The sequence below is a fragment of the Emydura macquarii genome, unplaced genomic scaffold (assembly GCF_026122565.2).
Source record: "Emydura macquarii macquarii isolate MOO-44397 ecotype Brisbane River unplaced genomic scaffold, CSIRO-AGI_Emac_v2 contig_369, whole genome shotgun sequence".
NCBI lineage: Eukaryota > Metazoa > Chordata > Testudines > Chelidae > Emydura > Emydura macquarii.
Window position 1 is genome coordinate 1,870,928 of NW_027130506.1, and position 19,677 is coordinate 1,890,604.

Here is a 19,677-nt window from a genome sequence, read left to right on the forward strand (position 1 = left end):
TCCTGTTCTGTTTTATTTTTGCTCAGCTCGTAATTTGCACATCTTAGGAAGGCTGCACTGTGCATGGCCAACATAGATTTGTAATGAAAAGAGCACTGAAGGAGGGCATAAAAATGGAAATCTCATGCAAAATAGACAGAAGATGCATGAGTTCTTAGAACCTCTCCCTGCAGACCCCTACTCATGAGAGTAAACCTTTCATGTGAGTAGTCAGCTGAGGTTCAATGGGGCTTTTGACTTCCGTGATTAGTCACATAGGTGTGGGATTGCAAGAGAGTACCTCTGAATAGTAATAGCTTTTTAATATTCTGTTTCTTTCAATCTACTAGGATGGGACTGCAGCAGAATAATTTAAACAAAGAGGAATGCCAGGAAGAATCAGAGGATGCTGAAGCTAATCCACTGTACCATTGCCATAGCCACTCAAAGGCCTATGAGAGCAGAAAAATAGAACAATGTCAAGCCAAGCGGAAGCTCTATGCAGCATCGATAATTTGCCTCATCTTCATGATTGCTGAAATTATAGGTGAGTACAGCTCTGTTTTGCCAGCAAGGAAATTTCATATTGTTCTCTAGGTCAGTGATGTTTGAGTTCTTTTGCTGCCACTCTCTGCACCTATTGCGATCCTCATTATAGAAAGGTGAGCCAGGTAGGATAAAATAACTAATTCCAAACACCCAATCGTTTCCAATTAAAAAAAAAAATCTGCTAACTTTTTTAGTGAGTTTCTCAAAACTTTTGTGTGACAGTCATTTACAGATTATGGCTGGATCCGGAATGGAAGGAACAATCTCTATCATAGACGAGTCTCTCAGTTTAAGCCTGGCTAAAACCAGGAAGTTCTGGAATTCTTATGAGACAGCCTTCTGTCATATTTCCAAACCTTATCAATTTTGGATGAGATTCAGAGATTTGATAGGTTTATCCAAGCCTGGAAAGCCTCTAAACATTTGAGGGTCACCCATCGGTAGGATTAGATATAAAACAAGTGTAATACAACAGTCTTTAAGCACTCTGAGTAAATTCCAGAGTCATATTCATCATCTGTATCACTTCAGTGATGTCAACAGAGTTAAATCAAGGTGGATTTAACCTTCAGATTTGACTGTTGGTTTGTTTTTGGATGGGTGGATTGGAGCTGGCCACAGGATGACAATTCCGTTTTGCAGAAACCTTTGAGGTTTTGAAATTTGGTGTTTGTTCCACATTGGAAAGAAAACAAATCCTTTCAAAGATTTTCACAAAAATGGAATTGGGTTGAAATATCCATATTCAGATCGAAACCTAAGCTATTCAATTTGGGAAGGAGCATGCGTGTTGCCTGAGCACTGGCATGGTATATGGGAGACTGAGATTACTCTGAATCAGGCATAGCAGAGAGTTGAACCTGGATTTCCCATCTCACACTAGCCCTAACCACCAGGCTACAGAGTGGGAGAGTTGATCTATCTCCCTCTCCCTCTTCAGTGAAAACATTGTCTAAACTGCTGTCTCCACCAAACATTTCGGTTTTGATGAAACAGCATTTTTGGCAAGGTTTCGTTTTGTCGAAAATGTTCCAGCCAGCTCTAAAATGGATCCAGCTAGCAGTAGATTATTTCACAGTCTAGTAGGCCTTGCTCCTATGGCCTGTCCCCTGATAGTTAGCCTGACTTTTCCTTGCTCTCTCCCATAGCATTTTGCCAGATTATATCCCCTGGAATTTCTCTAAACAATTCCTCTCCTTCCTTGATATTTATATTCCACTGATACTTGTGGGCAGTTATGTTTTCAGACCTCATTCACCTCCTTCAATTTAGCTGTTCATTTAGCCAAGTTATATATATTTATTTCCTTACATCTTTCCTCATAAATCAGTCCTCCCAGCTTTTATGATGCTGCTTTGAATTTTCTCCTGTAAAACAAATCCTTTATCTTATCATACCATATGCATGTATCTTAGACTGCGGAGGCATTATTTTTCTAAATCCTGGGAAGCTTCATCTCCTATGTCAGCGAGAGATGTTTGGAGATGTGGTGTTGGGCCTGAAGGACGAAGTGTGTGGGGTCAGCACAAGGCTATCCATGCTGCATCAGCCTTGTCTTGTGGTAGTGTGAAAAAGCATAGAAGGAGACCTGTGCATTGCAAAGGGTTTTTTCCACACCAGCCACATAGTATTGTAGAGGACAGCCAGGGGAAGGACTATGGAATTCATGCTTATGTAGACATAGTAACCCTTAAACCCCATGCAGGTGAAATGCAGGGCTTGTTAGCTTGGCTCTGGCCCTCTTGCCTATAGGCTGGAGCCAACAGTTTAATGATCTAAAAAAAGAAATACATAAACTAATCTAAACCACACTCCATATTTCCCAAATGAGAAGTTGGTTAATTCTGATTACCCCTGACTACTCTACTGGCTGGGGCTGTGATCATTGGGAGACTGCATTGCTGTCTTCTACCCTTGTCCTCTGTTAGAGGGTGGATTTTCCTCCCTAACTTCTTCACCACCCCTTCCAGCCCCCGCCCCCTCCTCCCATTACCGTTTACCAGCATAAATAGCTTGTGGGTCAGGTGAATTTCACCAGGTGAAAATAGGTGCATGCTATTTATCTCCATGCAGCAATTTCCGGTGGCGGCAGCAGCAGCAATGGTTTATTAACAAAGCTATGTAACGAGCAGGCTTAAGTTTGGTGAATGAGCAATGCTAGAGGATAATTGGAAGGACAGATGGTATGTTAACAAAATATTTCTTTTTGCTTAATGAATCATACAGATTTTTGCAGCGACAGCTAAGTAACAGGCTTGAAAACCATTTTGTTTCAGTCCATTAAACTCTGACAAACCAGTTATTAACTGCAGTTACAGACAGCAGTCTATGGGGATTATTGCAGTTATGAACCATAGATTTAATATTTTTAATCATTAGGCCAGACAGCATGTACTAGATGACTGACCACTGAGTGACTGACAATTATTGCTTTGTAGTATACAAAACAATAAACAGCCACTGTGAGTAATAATCACTCATAAAGCCATTTGTTGGGAGTATTGCTACAAAGTAATAAACGTTGTGGCTATAATACAAGCCAAGTAAAGTAAAGGAAAGTAAAGACCATTTTATCCTTCCCTCTTAATGGCAAAATACTCTTCTGGCAAAACTGAGATAAGCAGCTGAAATGAGGATGTATCTCATTTGCAAAGGTTAAAGTGTTTGTTTCTTTGGATCCCTGTATACCCTAAAAAAGAAATTTGCACTTACTGCACAACATATGTGCTCTGGTGCCAATGGATTTCCCAAAAGGGGTGTAGTTGATGGAGCTTGAAATACCAATAGTTCCTGAAATTAAGGCAAGTTCACGCTCCAGAGGCCTTTCGCCTCTATTCTTCTACTGCTAATATATAGCTACCTCCTTGGAGATAGAGCCATTAGGAAGATTAATAGCATATGTATACTCATATATATATTCATAAATATGCAAGCAGGATAAAGTCCATACCAGTAATATATATATACTTGGTGCTCTAATAGGGCCAATTACACAAATCTGAAAACAATCATGAGCTAAATCAGCTGGGAGGAAGAATTTTAATCAGACAAATGTGAATGATAATTGGGAATCACTGAAGAACACCTTACCAGGTGCCCCAAAAGCCACAATTCCAAAACTTAAGAGGAAGGCTGTCCTGGTTAAAAAAACCAAACTGGTTTAGAGGGGAAGTGAAAAAAATAAAAGAAAGGGGAAATTGATGATAATAAATATACATCAGAAGTTATCAATTTTCTACAATTCCTAAGGAAAGCCAAGAGACAGAAGAAGAAATCTATGGCCTGCAGAGTTAAGGACATATTAAATATATTGGAACAAAAGAGTCGTGACAAACTTATTGGTCCATTACTAGATGGAAATGGTAGAATTATCAGTAATAATTGAGAAAAGGCAGAAATGTTCAATAAATATTTCTGTTGTATATGGAGGAAAAACAAATGATGAAATCTCATTATATGGTGGTGATAACACACTTTCCATTTCACTAGTATCTCTGGAGGATGGTAAACAGAAACTCTTAAAGTTAGACAGTTTTAAATCAACAGGTCAGATAATTTGCATCTAAAGAGTTTTAAAAGAGTTGACTGATGAGATCACTGGACCATTAATGTTGCTTTTCAATAAGTGTTGGAGCACTGGGAAAGTTCTAGAAGTTTCCAATTTTTAAAAAGGATCATTGGGATTATCCAGCTAGTTATAGGCCTGTCAGTCTGACATCAATCGCGCCAAGATAATGGAATGGTGATATAGGACTTGTACTAAAGATGGTAATGTAATTAATCCAAATCAGCATGGGTTTATGGAAAATATATCCTGTCATATTAACTTGATTTTTTTATGAGATTACAAATTTGGTTGATAAAGGCAATACTGTTAATGTAATATACTTATTCTTCTGTCAGGTGTTTGATTTGGTACTGTACAACATTTTGATTAAAAAACTAGACTATTATAATAGGAACATGACAAACATTAAATAGATTAAACATTGACTAACCAATATATCTCAAAATGTAACTGTAAACAGGCACTTGTTTTCAAGTGAGTCTGTTTCCAATGAGGTATTGTGGGAATCGGTTCTTGGCCCCACATTATTACCATTTTTATCAATGACCTGGAAAAAAAATAAAATCATCACTAATGAAGTTTGCAGATGAAACCAAAACTGGGGGAGAGGCAAGTAGTGAAGAGGACAGATCATTGATTCAGAGCGCTCTAAATCGCTTGGTAAACTGGGTGCAAGCAAACAATCTGCATTTTAATATGACTGAAGGTAAATGTGTCTATCTAGGCACAAAGTATGTAAGATATGCTTACAGGATGGGAGACTCTATCCAGAGAAGCTGTAGCTCTGAAATATATTTGGGGGGTCATAGTGGATAATCAGCTGATCAGGAGCTCCCAATGTAATGCTGTGGCCAAAGAAGCTAATGTGATCCTGGGATGCATGAACAGGGGAATCTTGAGTAGTAGTAATAGAGATGATATTTTACCTCTGCATTTGGCACTGGTGTGATCACTGCTAAAATACTGTGACCACTTCTGGTGCTCACAACTCATGAAGGGTGTTGATAAATTGGAGAGGGTTCAGAGAAGAGTCAGGAGAATGATTAAAGGATTAGAAACCATGCTTTAGAGTGATAAGCTAAACGGATTGAGCTCCTTGAGTCTAACAAACAGAAGGTTAAGGGGTGACTTGATTGCAGTCTATTAGTATCTACATGGGGAACAAATATTTAAAATGGGCTCTTCAATCTGGCAGAGAAAGGTATAACACAATCCAATGGCTGGAAGTTGAAGCTAAACAAATTTAGAATGGAAATAAGGTGTAAATTTTAACAGTGAGACTAATTAACCATTGGAACAATTTGCCAATGGTCATGGTGGATTCTCCATCACCGATCATTCTTAAATCAAGATGGGATGTTTTTCTAAAAGATCTGCTCTATAAATATTTGGGGGAAGTTCAGTGACCTGTACTATATAGGAGGTCAGAATGGATTATAACAGTTGTTCCTTCTGGCCTTAGAATCTATGAATATAAGAGTGTTCAAGTGAGGATATTTGCAATTAATGACAAAATGTGGGTTTGGGACAATCCCTGGAAGATTTCAATTCCATTTAGGCACCTTGAGGTAGATATAAGCCTAACTGTGCCATGTGGTTAAAAGGGGAGCCATGCCCACATTGCTGAAACTAGCACAAGGAGATTTCAAAGAGACATCTCTTGGGATGAATCAACTTGGACAATATGCCTAATAATCCTTTGGCATCATCTTTCAGAATTTCAAGTGGAATGTAGTGGGTGTCTTGTAATTCCATATGAAAAAAAACATAACAGAATGGAAATAAAATATCCAAAATGTAAAAGGATGTTGCAGCATTTTGTGTCTGTAGGCCACGTTAAGAGAAAAACATCTCATATTCCAGCTTCTTATGGTTATAACATATTGCATAAGGCTGTTGCATGTTGCTGTGTTAAATAGATATCTACTTAGAAAATGTCTATAGTGCAGCTTTAGGTGATGCATCACAACTGTAAAGCTGGTGTGTGACATGCTTTTTGCTTCATCATTATACATACCTCAAAATACTGCACAGTAAAACTGATAAAAAATTTCGTTTTAAGAGTTTTTGGTCAAAATGCTGTTTAGATTACATCTAATTTTTTGTGCAATAATATCCATTTTGACAGTATGTTGTTTATGGGGAAAAATGGAAAAATACTTTGAAAATGCTGAAATATCTCAACATGGATAGGTTTCATTTTACATTTTACTTTATGTAAAAATAAATAGTCAAATGCTAAACATTTCATTCTGATTTTATCAAAACCAAATGTTTTGATTGACCTGAAATGAATGTTTTTTACTTTTGTTTTCTGGGGCATTTATTTTTGTGGAAAACTTCAGATTCTGGCTTCTTGTTTCTATTCAGGATGATTTTTTTTTTTTGCTGAGTGGAAAATATCCATTTGATGACCAGCTCTCCTGCAGACCCCTCTCACATTTTGGATAATCTCTGTTCTGCTATTGTAAGGGTGCCCCCCACTTGGGGGTTGCAAAGAGCACGTGGCCTAGTGGTCACACTGTAGTCTGTGACCATTAGGAGGTTGTGGGCAAAGGATTCTTAATGTCCAGGAATCACCAGCAGGGGAAGAGGAAGGAAGCGATACCCCCCTCCTCAGGTTGTCCTGAGGTTAGGGCTTCCCTTCCATCAGGGAGGGCTCTTTGTTGGGGGCAGTGGTGCCGAACTCAGGGCATCCTTCAGCTCTGCTAGAGCTTGGGGCTGCAGGTCAGTTTCCTTCCAGCTCTTCTCTCCAAATGAGCTGCTCCTCTCTCTTTTCAGTGCTCCACCTGATGGAACATTTGCTGCAGGTGTGTTGGGGCAATCTTGGCTGGGCCCAGAATGAGCCCTTAACCCCTGGTTTCCCAGTGTGGGGTTTGTATACCCCATCATAGCTGTGTTCTTTCATTTCACTTTGGCCATGCAGCCAGATCATCAACAAGATTCACCTGCCACATGGAGAGGAATTTGAACCAATATCTGCTACCTTGTTGGTCTTCTTGACACTAGTATTTTTCCTCATAAGATCTGAAAGTGGTACGTTGCTTTTTGTAATGTTTTTCAGAATTTTTACTGGTATTTGTATCTGATGTGGTTAAGATCAATAGGTGACTTGGACATGGCTAACAATCAGTTGATTCAGGAAGGGTGAAAAAAAGAGTAACGTGACTGAAGTCATAGGAACTGAGTCTTGGTGGCACAATAGCCACCCTACATTGTGTTTTATGCCACATACAGCTGTATGCTACTGAGACATCAGTTTTAGAGCTGACATAATGGTTCCTTCTTTGTGATAACTGGTTGCCATATTTGCCCCCTTTTGATCATTGGCAGCTGGTGTAATTTAGAACAACCTTTAGGCTGTCTGACATAATTTAGATCAACCTATAGCCCATAGGTTATATTATAATTCAGGATGTTTGAGACTGCAATTGTTCTCCCACTTTATAATAGCAATTAAACCACATTTCCAATGAGTTCCAACATGTTTAAGATTTACCATCCATTGGATTCTTTAGTAAAACTGAGATGTGTCTGGGTCAAAGATATCATACATACAACTTTTTTTGTTTTTTAGGATTAGGATTATTTGAATGCATGAATGGGGTAAAAGCTTCTCCTAGTCTATAAAGAGTTTAAAGTTATGCCATACAATGTTATCATGGTAAATGAAGTTTTCCTTAGCTTTACAACAAATAAGGTCTTGGGTCTATGTCCTATTATAAGCACGTGTTTGTTTTACACAGGTGGACAAATTTCAGGAAGTCTTGCTGTGATAACTGATGCAGCACACATCTTGGTTGACTTCACAAGTTTCCTGATCAGCCTTTTCTCACTGTGGTTATCATCTAAACCTTCCACTAAAAGGTTAACTTTTGGATGGCACAGAGCAGGTACCAAATGTATTGTAATATGAGCATATCAAATAGAAAAGGCAATTCATCATGGCAAATATACTAGAAAGTATATTGAGATCAGGCATAGGTCTGCAGGTTCATGAGGCTAATCTATTAATGTTCTCAAAGTTCCCAGGATATATCAGAAACTGGAAAACAGCAAGTCATGGAACCTCATGGAAGAGTATAATACTGGAGAATGTGACAATGAAAGTTATTAGACCAATGTATTTTCCAATTTACCTTTTAAACACTATTTAGGGCTTGTCCCCTACTTCTAGGGAAGTCAATAGTAACACTGTGGACTTTAGCAGGAGCAGGATTGAGCTCTGAGGCTCCGAGTAGAAAGAGTTTTTATAAAAATAAAAACAATACAAAATGACACAGTGGACAAATTTACTCCACGTACTATACAATGAGATATCGTACCACACTATTCGTATGAGCATCTCACAAGGAGCATAGATTTTCCTGGGAAGATCCTCTACATTTTTGTCTGCTCCTCTAGTGCCTGTCCTCAGTGTTGCTTTCCTTCCAGCTCCTTCATAGCTCAGCAGTGCTGCTCCTTTTTAAACTGCTGGTGGGATCGCTTTCCCATGAGGTAAATCCCCTCTTTCCATCCTGGACCAGGGTTAGCACAACTAGACTCAGGAGCCTGGGAATCAAACCTGACTGGCTTGTAAGACAGTATAAAGCCTTAGCACTCCCAGCAAGGGAAATTTCAAATACAGCGAGATGTTAACCAGGAGAAAAGATTCACAAGGTCTTTTAGCCTATACTTGAACCATCCTTGGTAGATTCTTAAATTTAGCAGTTGTTGTTTTCCAATTTGTCTTCAAGAATGGTGAGAAGGGATCACTGAAAGTCTCTCAGTCTTGAAGTACAAATCTTCTGTAAAGTTATGGCTGGTATTTCCATTCCATTCCAATCTAACTTCAAAATTAGATTAAAAAATAATCCTTTGTATGTAACAGAATGGTGACGGTAGACAAACTATTCAATGAACACTGAAAAGACTCCATCCTCAGAAAAGAAAAATTAGCTTTTGTTCTGTTTATCCAAGTTCATGTATTGTTGTAATAGACCTATTAGAGTACTTATACATCTTCAAAGTGCATTGCAAACATTAAGTAATGTGACAGGGGGGTTGGAGGGCCCTTTGTTAAAGTTAAACACATGAGTAATCCCATCAAATTAATGGGACTATTCACATGCTTGAAGTTCAGTACATGCTTAAGTATTTGCTAAAACAAGGCCTACATATGTCACATCAGCATAAACTTCCTTTCAAGTGTACTTAATGGTCTTGACTTTCCTTTGTTCCCCAGTTTTCATAAAAACTTAGAAATGGGAACAGAGAGTCAAGATTATAAAAAACAAAAACAACACCCAAAACCCAGGACTACTGTGGACGAAATCCTGGCTTCATAGATATCAATAGCAAAACTCCCACTGACTTCATTGGAGCCAGGATTTCCCCCTATATCTTGAAGAGCTGAAGATGTACACTCAAGCTATGTATGTACAGTAGAACCTCAGAGTTACGAACACCTCGGATTGTTTGTAACTCTGAAATGTTTGTAACTCTGAACAAAATGTTATGGTTGTTCTTTCAAAAGTTTACAACTGAACATTGACTTAATACAGTTTTGGAACTTTACTGTGCAGAAGAAAAATGCTGCTTTCCCTTTGTTTTTTAGTAGTTTACGTTTAACACAATACTGTACTGTATTTGCTTTATTTATTTGGGGTTTTTTTGTCTCTGCTGCTGCTTCAGTACATACTTCCAAGTGAGGTGTGTGGTTGACTGATCAGTTCATAACTTCAGCGTTCGTAACTCTGAGGTTTTATGTATGTGTGTATATATATAGTGTGTGTGTGTGCATGTGTGTGCAAATTAAACACACACACACAAATTGTCTCTTAGGTTATAGCAATTCTGCATAGAACAGCATTTAATAAACTACACACATTTGTTGCCACAAGTATTTAACAACTAGCACTGTGCAAAAAAAGGAGCATACCAAAAAAAAAAAAAAAGCCTTCAAAACCAGCCTTAGTCTGAGTTTGACTTGCATTCTTGAATACTCTACTAAAGGTTTCTGCAATCATGTGTGCTCCATTTGGATACCTGCAAACATCTTGAGGTTTCCATTCTACAGTGCATTTCAGTTTCACAGTTTTTTTTCTGGAGCAATTGGGCACAAATCCCAAGGTGCAAGTCACATGGTGAACCCTACTCCCACTTCCTGTTCTGTGAACCAGCAGACACTCTGCAAGCCCACGTGAACATGTATGAACCCATCATTACCAAATCATGGTTGTAGGTCTGCAACAAGAGTCGATCCTGAGGAAACCAGATTTATTTGAACCCAACATGGTTTGAATATTTGGACCCGAAAACACATAAGAACTGTTTCTAATGGGGGAAAAATTTGTAAACCTGAAACTGTTAGTGCTAATCCATTAACCAATTCTTACATTTTATTGAATATGCTCCTAAAATTCAATTTTTTTAATCCCTAGAAATTCTGGGAGCTTTGATGTCGATGCTGATAATTTGGGTGATGACTGGTGTGTTGACATATTTGGCTATCATGAGACTGCTGCACCCAGATTATGAGATTGAAGCTACAGTGATGCTCATTACTTCTGGTTGTGCTGTGATAGCTAATGTCATGTAAGTTGTCTTTTTTTTTTTTTTTGTATATAAAACACTTAATCATTTTGTGATTTCCTGGAGTGGACAACTGATATATACATATATTTACACATAAGCTTGATATTACTTCCCTTTCGCTTTAAGGAGTGAGATACTGATGTTTTTGTTGTTGCTCTTTCAGACAGTATGATCTCACTGTTATTTGCAGCACTGTATCTCTTTCAGATTAAGTCTGACTCTGCACCAGACTGGGCATGGACATAGTCCCAGAGCACAAGACAATGAACACAAATCAGCTCTTCAACAGAAGCCAGCTTTGGCCAATGCCAGTGTGAGGGCAGCTTTTGTACATGCCATTGGAGATCTATTTCAGAGCATTAGTGTACTAATTAGTGCACTTATAATATTCTTTAAGGTCAGTTTTATTGGGTTTACTCACCTTCACAGCAGTTAAGGATGCAGTTATTTTCATAACACTATCATTAGATGCTATGTACATATTTTCTCTGTCTTAATGATATATATTGTAATTTAGCTAAAGACTGTTATGTTCATTTCTGGAAATAAAATGGTTGTTGAGAGCACAACAATTTTCTCCTTGGGGTTTAAGCCACAAGGAAGCTATTGTTGTGTGTCTTTCTCTCCTTCATCTTTAGTGGCTTGAGATCTTAAAGAATAATGCAGTCAGAAAACTGTCTGTTAACCCGGGTGTACTGGGACTGTATTGGTAGAGAATATCAGCAATGATTTCTCTGGTAGATAAATAGATTATATTACTTTTCGATTAGCTCATTAAAAATGCCAGCCAACAAATGAAAATGATGGATTTAATTAAGTGATGTGCTTATATTTTTTTAGCCTGAATACAAAATAGCTGATCCAGTCTGCACATTTGTGTTCTCTATCTTTGTTCTGGCAACAACCGTCACCATTTTAAGGGACATTTTGCTTGTGTTAATGGAAGGTAAGAACTTCTGTATGTACTGTAGTTATTTCTAGAATCAGTATTATTCTGTTCTCTGTGACTCTTTCTAGAATACTTACAAATACTGGCCAGGAATTTCAAAAAATGGGTGCCTCAAGTCAGGCTCTTAAATCCGTGTTTAGTCCCCTAAATAATTGGTCTGATCTTCAGAAGTATTGGACACGGAACATCTCCCATTGATTTCAGCCTAGGTGCCTAAATATGCATTTAGGAAATTAACTTTAGGCACTTGTTATTTAATACAATCTTCACCACTCTTCATGGAAGAAATACATTATTTCTATGTGTATATTATGTATCTCAAATGTTAATTGTTGAAATTGTCTGACTGAGTTTTTGGAAGTCAAACTCTAAATTATAATCTTAATTTGTATAGGAAGTTACTACAGTTGGGTGCAGAAATTGGGTATTCGCATGTTCACAGTGGCCATTTACACATCGAACTGGCCGTTTGGGTGCACAAATAACCAACAAGCACATGCACTCATGGGAACTGTGCAGAAGTGCAACTGGACATCTGACTTTTTGAAAAATTGGGCCCTTAGTGTATTAGATGTTGTACAAGAAAATCTGAATTGAACTCAAACTATTTTAAAATAAACAGAGCACTTAAAATAGATACTAGATGGTAAATTATACTCCACCAAAGGAAAAAGCATATCTGTCAAAGTACATAGAAAATAATTTGCCAAATTCTGCTTTTCATGTGTCCCTCTTCAATTTCAATTTCTCAGATATTTACATACAGTTCTGCAGTGGGAGTTATGTGCACATGTTGGAGGACAGAATTTGGCCTCTAGGTTTCAGGACTAATATATTTTGATGCTAGTATCATTATCTTAGTATAACATGCATGAGAAGATGCGGGCTACCATTGGCAGCTGCAGTCAGAAACACAAAACCACTTGAACACGTTACCTGATCTTGCATAACCCCCAAGCGTGCTTCTAGTTCTTTTGAGCTCCAACGTATCTTGTGTTCTGCCTCCTGAAAGCATACCATCATAACTGGACCTTGCCCATTTATTGACACAGTAGCACGACAGCCAGAACAAGCTAAATAACAAACAAGAGTTTGTCCAAACATAGCTGTGCACTGATTTTATTTTCAGTATTTTCATAATTCTAAGCATTCTCTAATCAAAATTCTAATCAAAACTATTTTCTGCACATATTGACAGAGATATGTACATCCAGTTTTCCATTGATTCTTCTCCAAGAATCTGTGTGTTGCTGTTTCGTTAATGAAACCATGGTGAATAACATTGCTTCCCATAACCCCTATGGCATTTGTGAATTCTTTGTTTTGTACATTGTGTATTTCCATTATGAATCATAAACCCAACCAAGCTTGTGCCAAAAATAAATAAAAATAAAAACTCTGCTGTTGGTTTGACATTTTATAGAGTGGGCAGGCAGCAATCCGCAGAAGTATAAAACACTGTTAAGGTTTTGGCTACATTGATCTGAAAGAGCAAACTCAAGCAGCTTTCAAAGTCAGGTTAGAGTTCAAGGTAAAAAGGACAGTTCTAAGCACATTTTCATTAAGTTAGTGAGACTGCTTAGATGTGTCAACTGTGGACCTGACATTTCATTTGCCAAGGCTGAAAGTCACAGTAGCAGTCACAGATGCAAATTTTTGCTTTCTTGGGGCTGAGTGAGATGCTGCAGCTGTTGTCTCAATTACAGAAGACATAGGCCTTAAAGGGATGAGGAGCTGTTATTTAGATTTTGGATTGCTATGGTTTAACCAAGCTGACTTTCTGCATAGCTTATTGCGTCGTATGTCTTTATCATCTATTCCTTTTTGTATTCATTTTCATTTCAGTAAAGAAATGTATCAGTATAGTCATTCTATAACACTTTCCCATAGGGTGCCCTTGTGTTCACCTGTCATGGGGTAGTAATTTAGGGCTGGAGCCACAAAATGTAGGTATGACAATGCTCAGCAGGGCAAAGCTTACATTTTAGGCTCCTAGAAATCACTGGGTTTCACACAGCCTGAGTTCAGCACCTAGGCTCCCTATACAACGAAGGGAGATAGATGCCTAAGAATGGGATTCACAGAAGCCACCATGCTAGGTAGCTTCCTGCCTAAGCTAGCCAATGGGAGATGCCAAAGCAAGGGTATGTCCTAATCCCCATCCCTCTCAGGGAAATCGGTGCTTAAAGCCAGGCTGGAGGAAGGTGCCTCCCTCTGCTTGGGATATTTAGCTGTAACCCCTCTTGGGGTTAGGCACCCATACTAGTTTTTGCAAGAGACGAGTGGGTGGGGAAAGAGAAGGCCTTCCCTCACAACTATTAGCCCAGTGGTTAAGGTAAATAAATAATGAAAGAATCAATGGGCCAGAGAGAGCGAGAGTGCACAAGAGACTGACTCTGTAGCCTGCTGGTTAGGAGACTCGCATGGGAGACGCAGTATCCAGTCCCCCTGCTCCAATGGCATTTTAAAATTATTTATCTGCAGTGGAACAGCATCTACAGGAGAGACTGAGGGAGTCCCACATCAGAATATCTCACAGCCCAGTGGTTAGTGCAGTCACCTGAGAGGTAGCAAAGCCCTGTTCAAATCCCTTGTCCCTCTCAGGCAGAGGAGGTCTTGAATCAAGAGTCTCCCACATCCCACCTGGGTACCCCAACCACTGTACTACAAGTTATGTTATGAAGAGGGAGCTGCTCCTCCATTTTGTATGAGGTCACCTAGAGAGGCTGGATCTGGCAGGTGAGCTCTGAGCAAACATACTGGTTTGTGCCCCACAGGTGAGTTAGGCAGAGCAACGTCTATCTTTTCCTGGTTCTTGCAGCTCTCTAAGGCTTAGGCATCCAAACCTCTAGAGTGAGGCTGCAGTGCGCATGCAGGCAGGCAGGAACCTAGGCACCTAAGGAAATGCTACTGCAAAAACGTAGGTGCCAAGTGATCTTAGGCATCTACAAGGTTCAGCAGCAGCTGAGGGGAGGGGCCCTGATTTTGGGATTTAGGTGCCTAAAATGTCAGGCAGTGCCTAAATTCTTTTGTGAATCTAGCCCTTACAGTTTAACTGTGCCCAGTGTGTCTAGCCAGAATACTGCACCTGGCAAGTCATCTGTCTTACATGAGGTAATGAATGTGGAGGATGCATGGTCTACTGGTTATCGCAAAGGCTTGGGAGTCAGAACTTTCGCTTTCATTCCTGGCTCTGCTGCCATCTTACTAGATGACCTTAGGCCAGTCTTAACCTCCGTTTAACCCCTTCCAATCCATGTAGTTCTGCTACACACTTTGGGCTAAATTACTTGGAGGTTAATTCCACTGAAGCCAGTGAGTTTCACAGGGAACAAACTTGGCCCATTGTTCCTGCTCACATCCTGATCAACACAGTACAAATGTGTTAGCTGCCAACAGATGGACTGCTCTCTCCTCATCCTGTTAAATTGACAATACCATGCTGCATATTCTTTCTGAATTACTCTGACTACATTAGGTGAGCCCCTGGGGCTAACAGTTCATTTGGGTCTGCTCCGCCTGGTGGGCTGAAGGGGAGCCAGGAAGCACTGGGATTGTCACTGGAGCTCACGTGAATTCTGGGCTCTTGGTTCCCTATACGCTTGCCAGGCAGGCTGCCAAGGAGCTGGGTTAGCGAGCTGGCAGACAGGATTCCATCTGAACATTGCCTGTGTTCCACTGGACCATCATCAAAATTGAACAGTCCCTGTGAAATTATACTAGTCCAACAAATCTGCATTCTCCCTACAGGAATTCCTTCTGTGAATTTCTGACCAGCTCTAGACCCAGCACCATACTCTGCTAGGTCAGTGCTCTCTATAGCATACCATTCTTGTGATAAAATGACAGAACAAGATGTTCTTGTGTAAGCACAAATAACTGACATTACAGCTAGTGCAAGAAAGGCACAATAAAGTTGAATTGGCCATATCATTATAATACGTGATGACACAGCTTTTATAAAGGGAAATCATGCCTCACCAATCTATTAGATTTCTTTGAGTGTGTCAACAAGCACGTGGACAAGAGTGATCTAGTTGATACAGTATACGTGGTCTTTCAGAAAGCCTTTGACAATGTCCCTCACCAAAGGCTCTTAAGCAAAGTAGGCAGTCCTGGCAAAAGGGTCCTTTTATGGTTAAAGATAGGAGAAAAAGAGTAGGAATAAATGGTCAGTTTTCACAGTGGAAAGGGGAAAAAAATTTACTAAGACAGTTAAGTCCAACTCTGACAGTGAAGAGTTACAAAAAGATCTCACAAAACTGGATGAGTAGGCAACGAAATGACAAATGAAATTCAGTATTGATAAGTGCAAAGTAATGCACATTGGAGAAAATCATCCCAACTCTACATTAAAAATGATGGGTTCTTTCCTGACACGCTGGCCTACATATTTACCTGAATTATGAGTTCAACTGTAAAAAGTAAGTAAATGTTCAAAAAATGTTACAATAAACTATAATTACAAATATTGCTGGAGAAAGGAATGAAAGGGAGACAGAATATCTGCATTAGGCTAAACACAAAGGCCTAGCTGATATGTGTTGAAATTACACTTGTTAAAAACAAGATATGTGGAGCTGGAAGTTAATGATCCAAAATTTGGTATGTCAGCTATTAGGCCTAATTGGTGGACAAAATAATGAGGGGATGGGCTAGTCCACCCATCACTCCCTTTTGGGGTCCTAATAAGAAAGAGATTTTTGTGGGGTAAGTTGAAAAGAACAACAAACAACAACAAAAATCAAACACTGATAAAGAACAGACAGAGGCTACTACAGCACACTTCACCTCATGGCTGCCATCACATGTTTCCTGGGACACTGGGCCTTCACCCAGAGAGGAGTCCTGACCAGACTGGGATAGAAATAGAGAGGAACCCAGACGACATCATCACCCCTACTAGCTCCAGCTGAATCCCAAACACCACCTGAGATGACAGTTTTTATGATCTTTGATATCTTTTAACCTTTGTTAAACAGGGGAGCTTTTCCTTCTGAGGCTGGACTTTAATAACAACAGCAGCAGCAATGACATCTCCAGTCCATCTCAACTAGCTTCTTCTCTTTTCCCCAAAAGCACAATTATTACTATCTTTGATACCATCCAAGAGACTGTCAAACAACAGGAGTTTTTCCTTTTAAAAACTGTCTCTACTAAAGGGAAAGGGAACAAAGGAAGTTCTTAAAATGAAAGCCTTATTTAATACTTGACATTTCAAATGCTTTAACTGTTTTTCCTTCTTTTCTGTATTTTTTATTTTAAAAGGTGTAAGGAGTTTTTAATGGTGTGTTTGCCAGGGTGCTAAGCAGGCTGAGGTCTCTGTATACCAAGATTCGAACTTTGTTTAATGTTGAATAGTGACTGGTTTATGTTTGCCCATATATTCTACATTAATACAGAAGTTCTAAGTTGGCGGCTACCACTCAAGAAAGGTCTTGGAGTCATCATGGATAGTTCTCTGAAAACATCTGTTCAGTGTGCAGTGGCTGTCAAAATAAGCTAGCAATATTAGGCACCCTTAGGAAATGGATAGATAATAAGATAAAAAATGTCTTATAAATCTATGATACACCCACACCTTGAATACTGCATGTAGTTCCGGTGATCCAGCTCAAAAAAGATAAATTAGAATTGGAAAAGATACACAGACGGGCAACACAAATGATTAGGGGTATGAAGCAGCTTCCATATGAGGAGAGATTAAACATATGGGGACTGTTCAGTTTATAAAAGAGATAACTAATGGGGGATATGATAGAGGTCTATACAATCATAAATGGTATGGAGAAAGTGAATAGGAATTCACCCCTTCACATAATACAAGAACCAGGCGTCACCCAACAAAATTAATAGACAACAGGTTTAAAACAAATATAAGTATTTGTTCACAAAACATACAGTCAATCCATGGAACTCATTGCCAAGGGATATTGTGAAGGCCAAAAGTATAACTGGGTTCCAAAAACAATTAATTAGATAAGTTCAGTTAGATAAGGTCCATCAATGGCTATGCTTCCCATGCTGTGGGTGTCCCTAAACCTCCGACTGCCAGAAGCTAGGACTGGATGACAGGGGATGGATCACTTGATAATTGCCCTGTTCTCTTCATTCCCTCTGAAGCATTTGGCATTGGCCACTGTCAGAAGACAGGATACTGGGCTAGATGGACTATTGGTCTGATCAGATATTATGTTCTTATGACATAGTACCTAAAATAATTCTTTGCAGTTCACTGAGTAGGTTAGATACAACAGAGATAGAGGTTCAAGTGGAGAATCATATAAACACTAATTTAGAGCCCTGCAACCAAAAACAATTGGCTTTGGGAAAGTTTGGATTCTGGTTTGGACTCTGAGGTTCTGACCCACATATAATTCTAATAGAATTGTCCTCACTCCTGCATTCTGAGCCAAAGGCAAGAGTAGACCTTCATGTCAGATAAGAATAGTCTAGTGAAGAGGGTACTTGAGTGGGATTTAGGAAATTTGGGTTCAAATCTAATCTCGGACTTCCTATTTGATGTTGGGCATGTCACTTAATGTGCCTGTAGCTTCTTATCTCTAAAATGGACATAATACTTCCCTACCTCACAGGGTTATTGAAGATAAAAATCCACAATGCTTGAGAGGTGCTCAGATACTATGGTATAAATAGCCCTGAAGATGTCAAAGCAGATAAATGGAATAATCTAATTAAACAGCCTAAATAAAGCAGACTTTCAGGAGCTTAACTCTAAAATGTATTTGCATTTCATTGCTTCATGGAGTTACACCCTAATGGAGTTCTGTGTAACAGGGGACAGAATTTAACTGCACAGTAAACAGAAAAATAGAGCTGTACTCTATGGTCCATGGTCTATGTTTTTTTCTTAAAAAAGCAAATCTAATTCAGTAAAGATGCAGGAGTCTCTCTCTGTATCCTTTAATTGAGTGTAGCTCCTATTTAATCAAAAAGCATTTCTCATCCTGTACAGGAACACCAAAGGGATTTAATTATGATGCAGTGAGAGAGAGAATTCTAGCAGTCAACAAAGTGGAGTCCATCCACAATCTTCACCTCTGGTCTCTAACAATGAATCAAGTTATTCTATCCGCTCACATTGTCACAGGTCAGTACATTTCTGTAAAGAGAAAATAATAATTCAGCTGAAGCCTAGTAAAGTCAGTTTTGCCTGATTGGCATATAACTGTTTGTCTGTATCTGTTGCTTATTAAAACAAATGTACAGTAGTAATTTTTGTTAAAAACAAATAAAACCAACAACCTGCCCCAATATTTTTGTAGAGTATTGTTGTTAAAAATGTGAAACATTTGATCGGCTACAATAACAACGGAGGGCACAAGCTTAGTGAGCAAGATTGAACAGATAGTTGCTAAAATGTAACTTAGAAACTGAAGCAAATCACCCAAATGTTTGCAAATAGTTTCACTAGTCATTCAGTCGTCTTAAAAGTATTCTATTTCTGCAGTGTGATAATTTTTGTTCACCATCTACAGAAGACACAGTGGACAATCACCACATCCTGAAAGAAGTAACTCAAGTGCTCTTTGACACTTATCCCTTCCACTCAGTCACCATTCAGATTGAACTACGAGCAAATCAGAAGCCAGACTGTGTCTTCTGTCAAGACCCAAAGGACTAAAGCAGCCAGTACACCTTGTTGAACTATTATTACACATTTAACAGGTCAAAGGGTGCTGTGTGTTGGTTGCACATAATTAATTGAACTGACAAGGTTTGTTACAGAGTGCAGTGTGCATTTTCACCATGGTTCTTTGGTGCCATCTACCATGAAGAGAAGGAGCATTAGGGCCATTTGGCAACTGGATTATATGTGAGTCAATGGTTATATTCAATTACAACAACATGTATCTAAATTATTCTTGACTAGAGAAACTGGCTGGAGGTAAAGTAATATTTAAGAGTATTTCTTTGTAATCACAAGTAACAAAAAAAAAAAAAAAAAATCAGCCTTCAAATTATCCACAGATTAATTACCTCTAAATGACTGGTTGAAATCTGATTAGTGTCCTAGCAAAACTCAACGCCATTG

At 39.0% G+C, this 19,677-nt stretch overlaps 1 protein-coding gene across 1 annotated transcript; it reads left to right on the forward strand.

Moving 5' to 3' along the window:
- The first annotated feature begins 330 nt into the window (after positions 1-330).
- SLC30A8 (solute carrier family 30 member 8) lies at positions 331-19,266 on the forward strand. The gene is made up of 7 exons (XM_067530461.1): positions 331-526; positions 7,843-7,989; positions 10,519-10,672; positions 10,880-11,069; positions 11,513-11,618; positions 18,598-18,732; positions 19,121-19,266. The coding sequence occupies exons 1-7, from the start codon at positions 331-333 to the stop codon at positions 19,264-19,266; spliced, it is 1,074 nt and encodes a 357-aa protein (XP_067386562.1).
- The last annotated feature ends 411 nt before the right edge of the window (positions 19,267-19,677 follow it).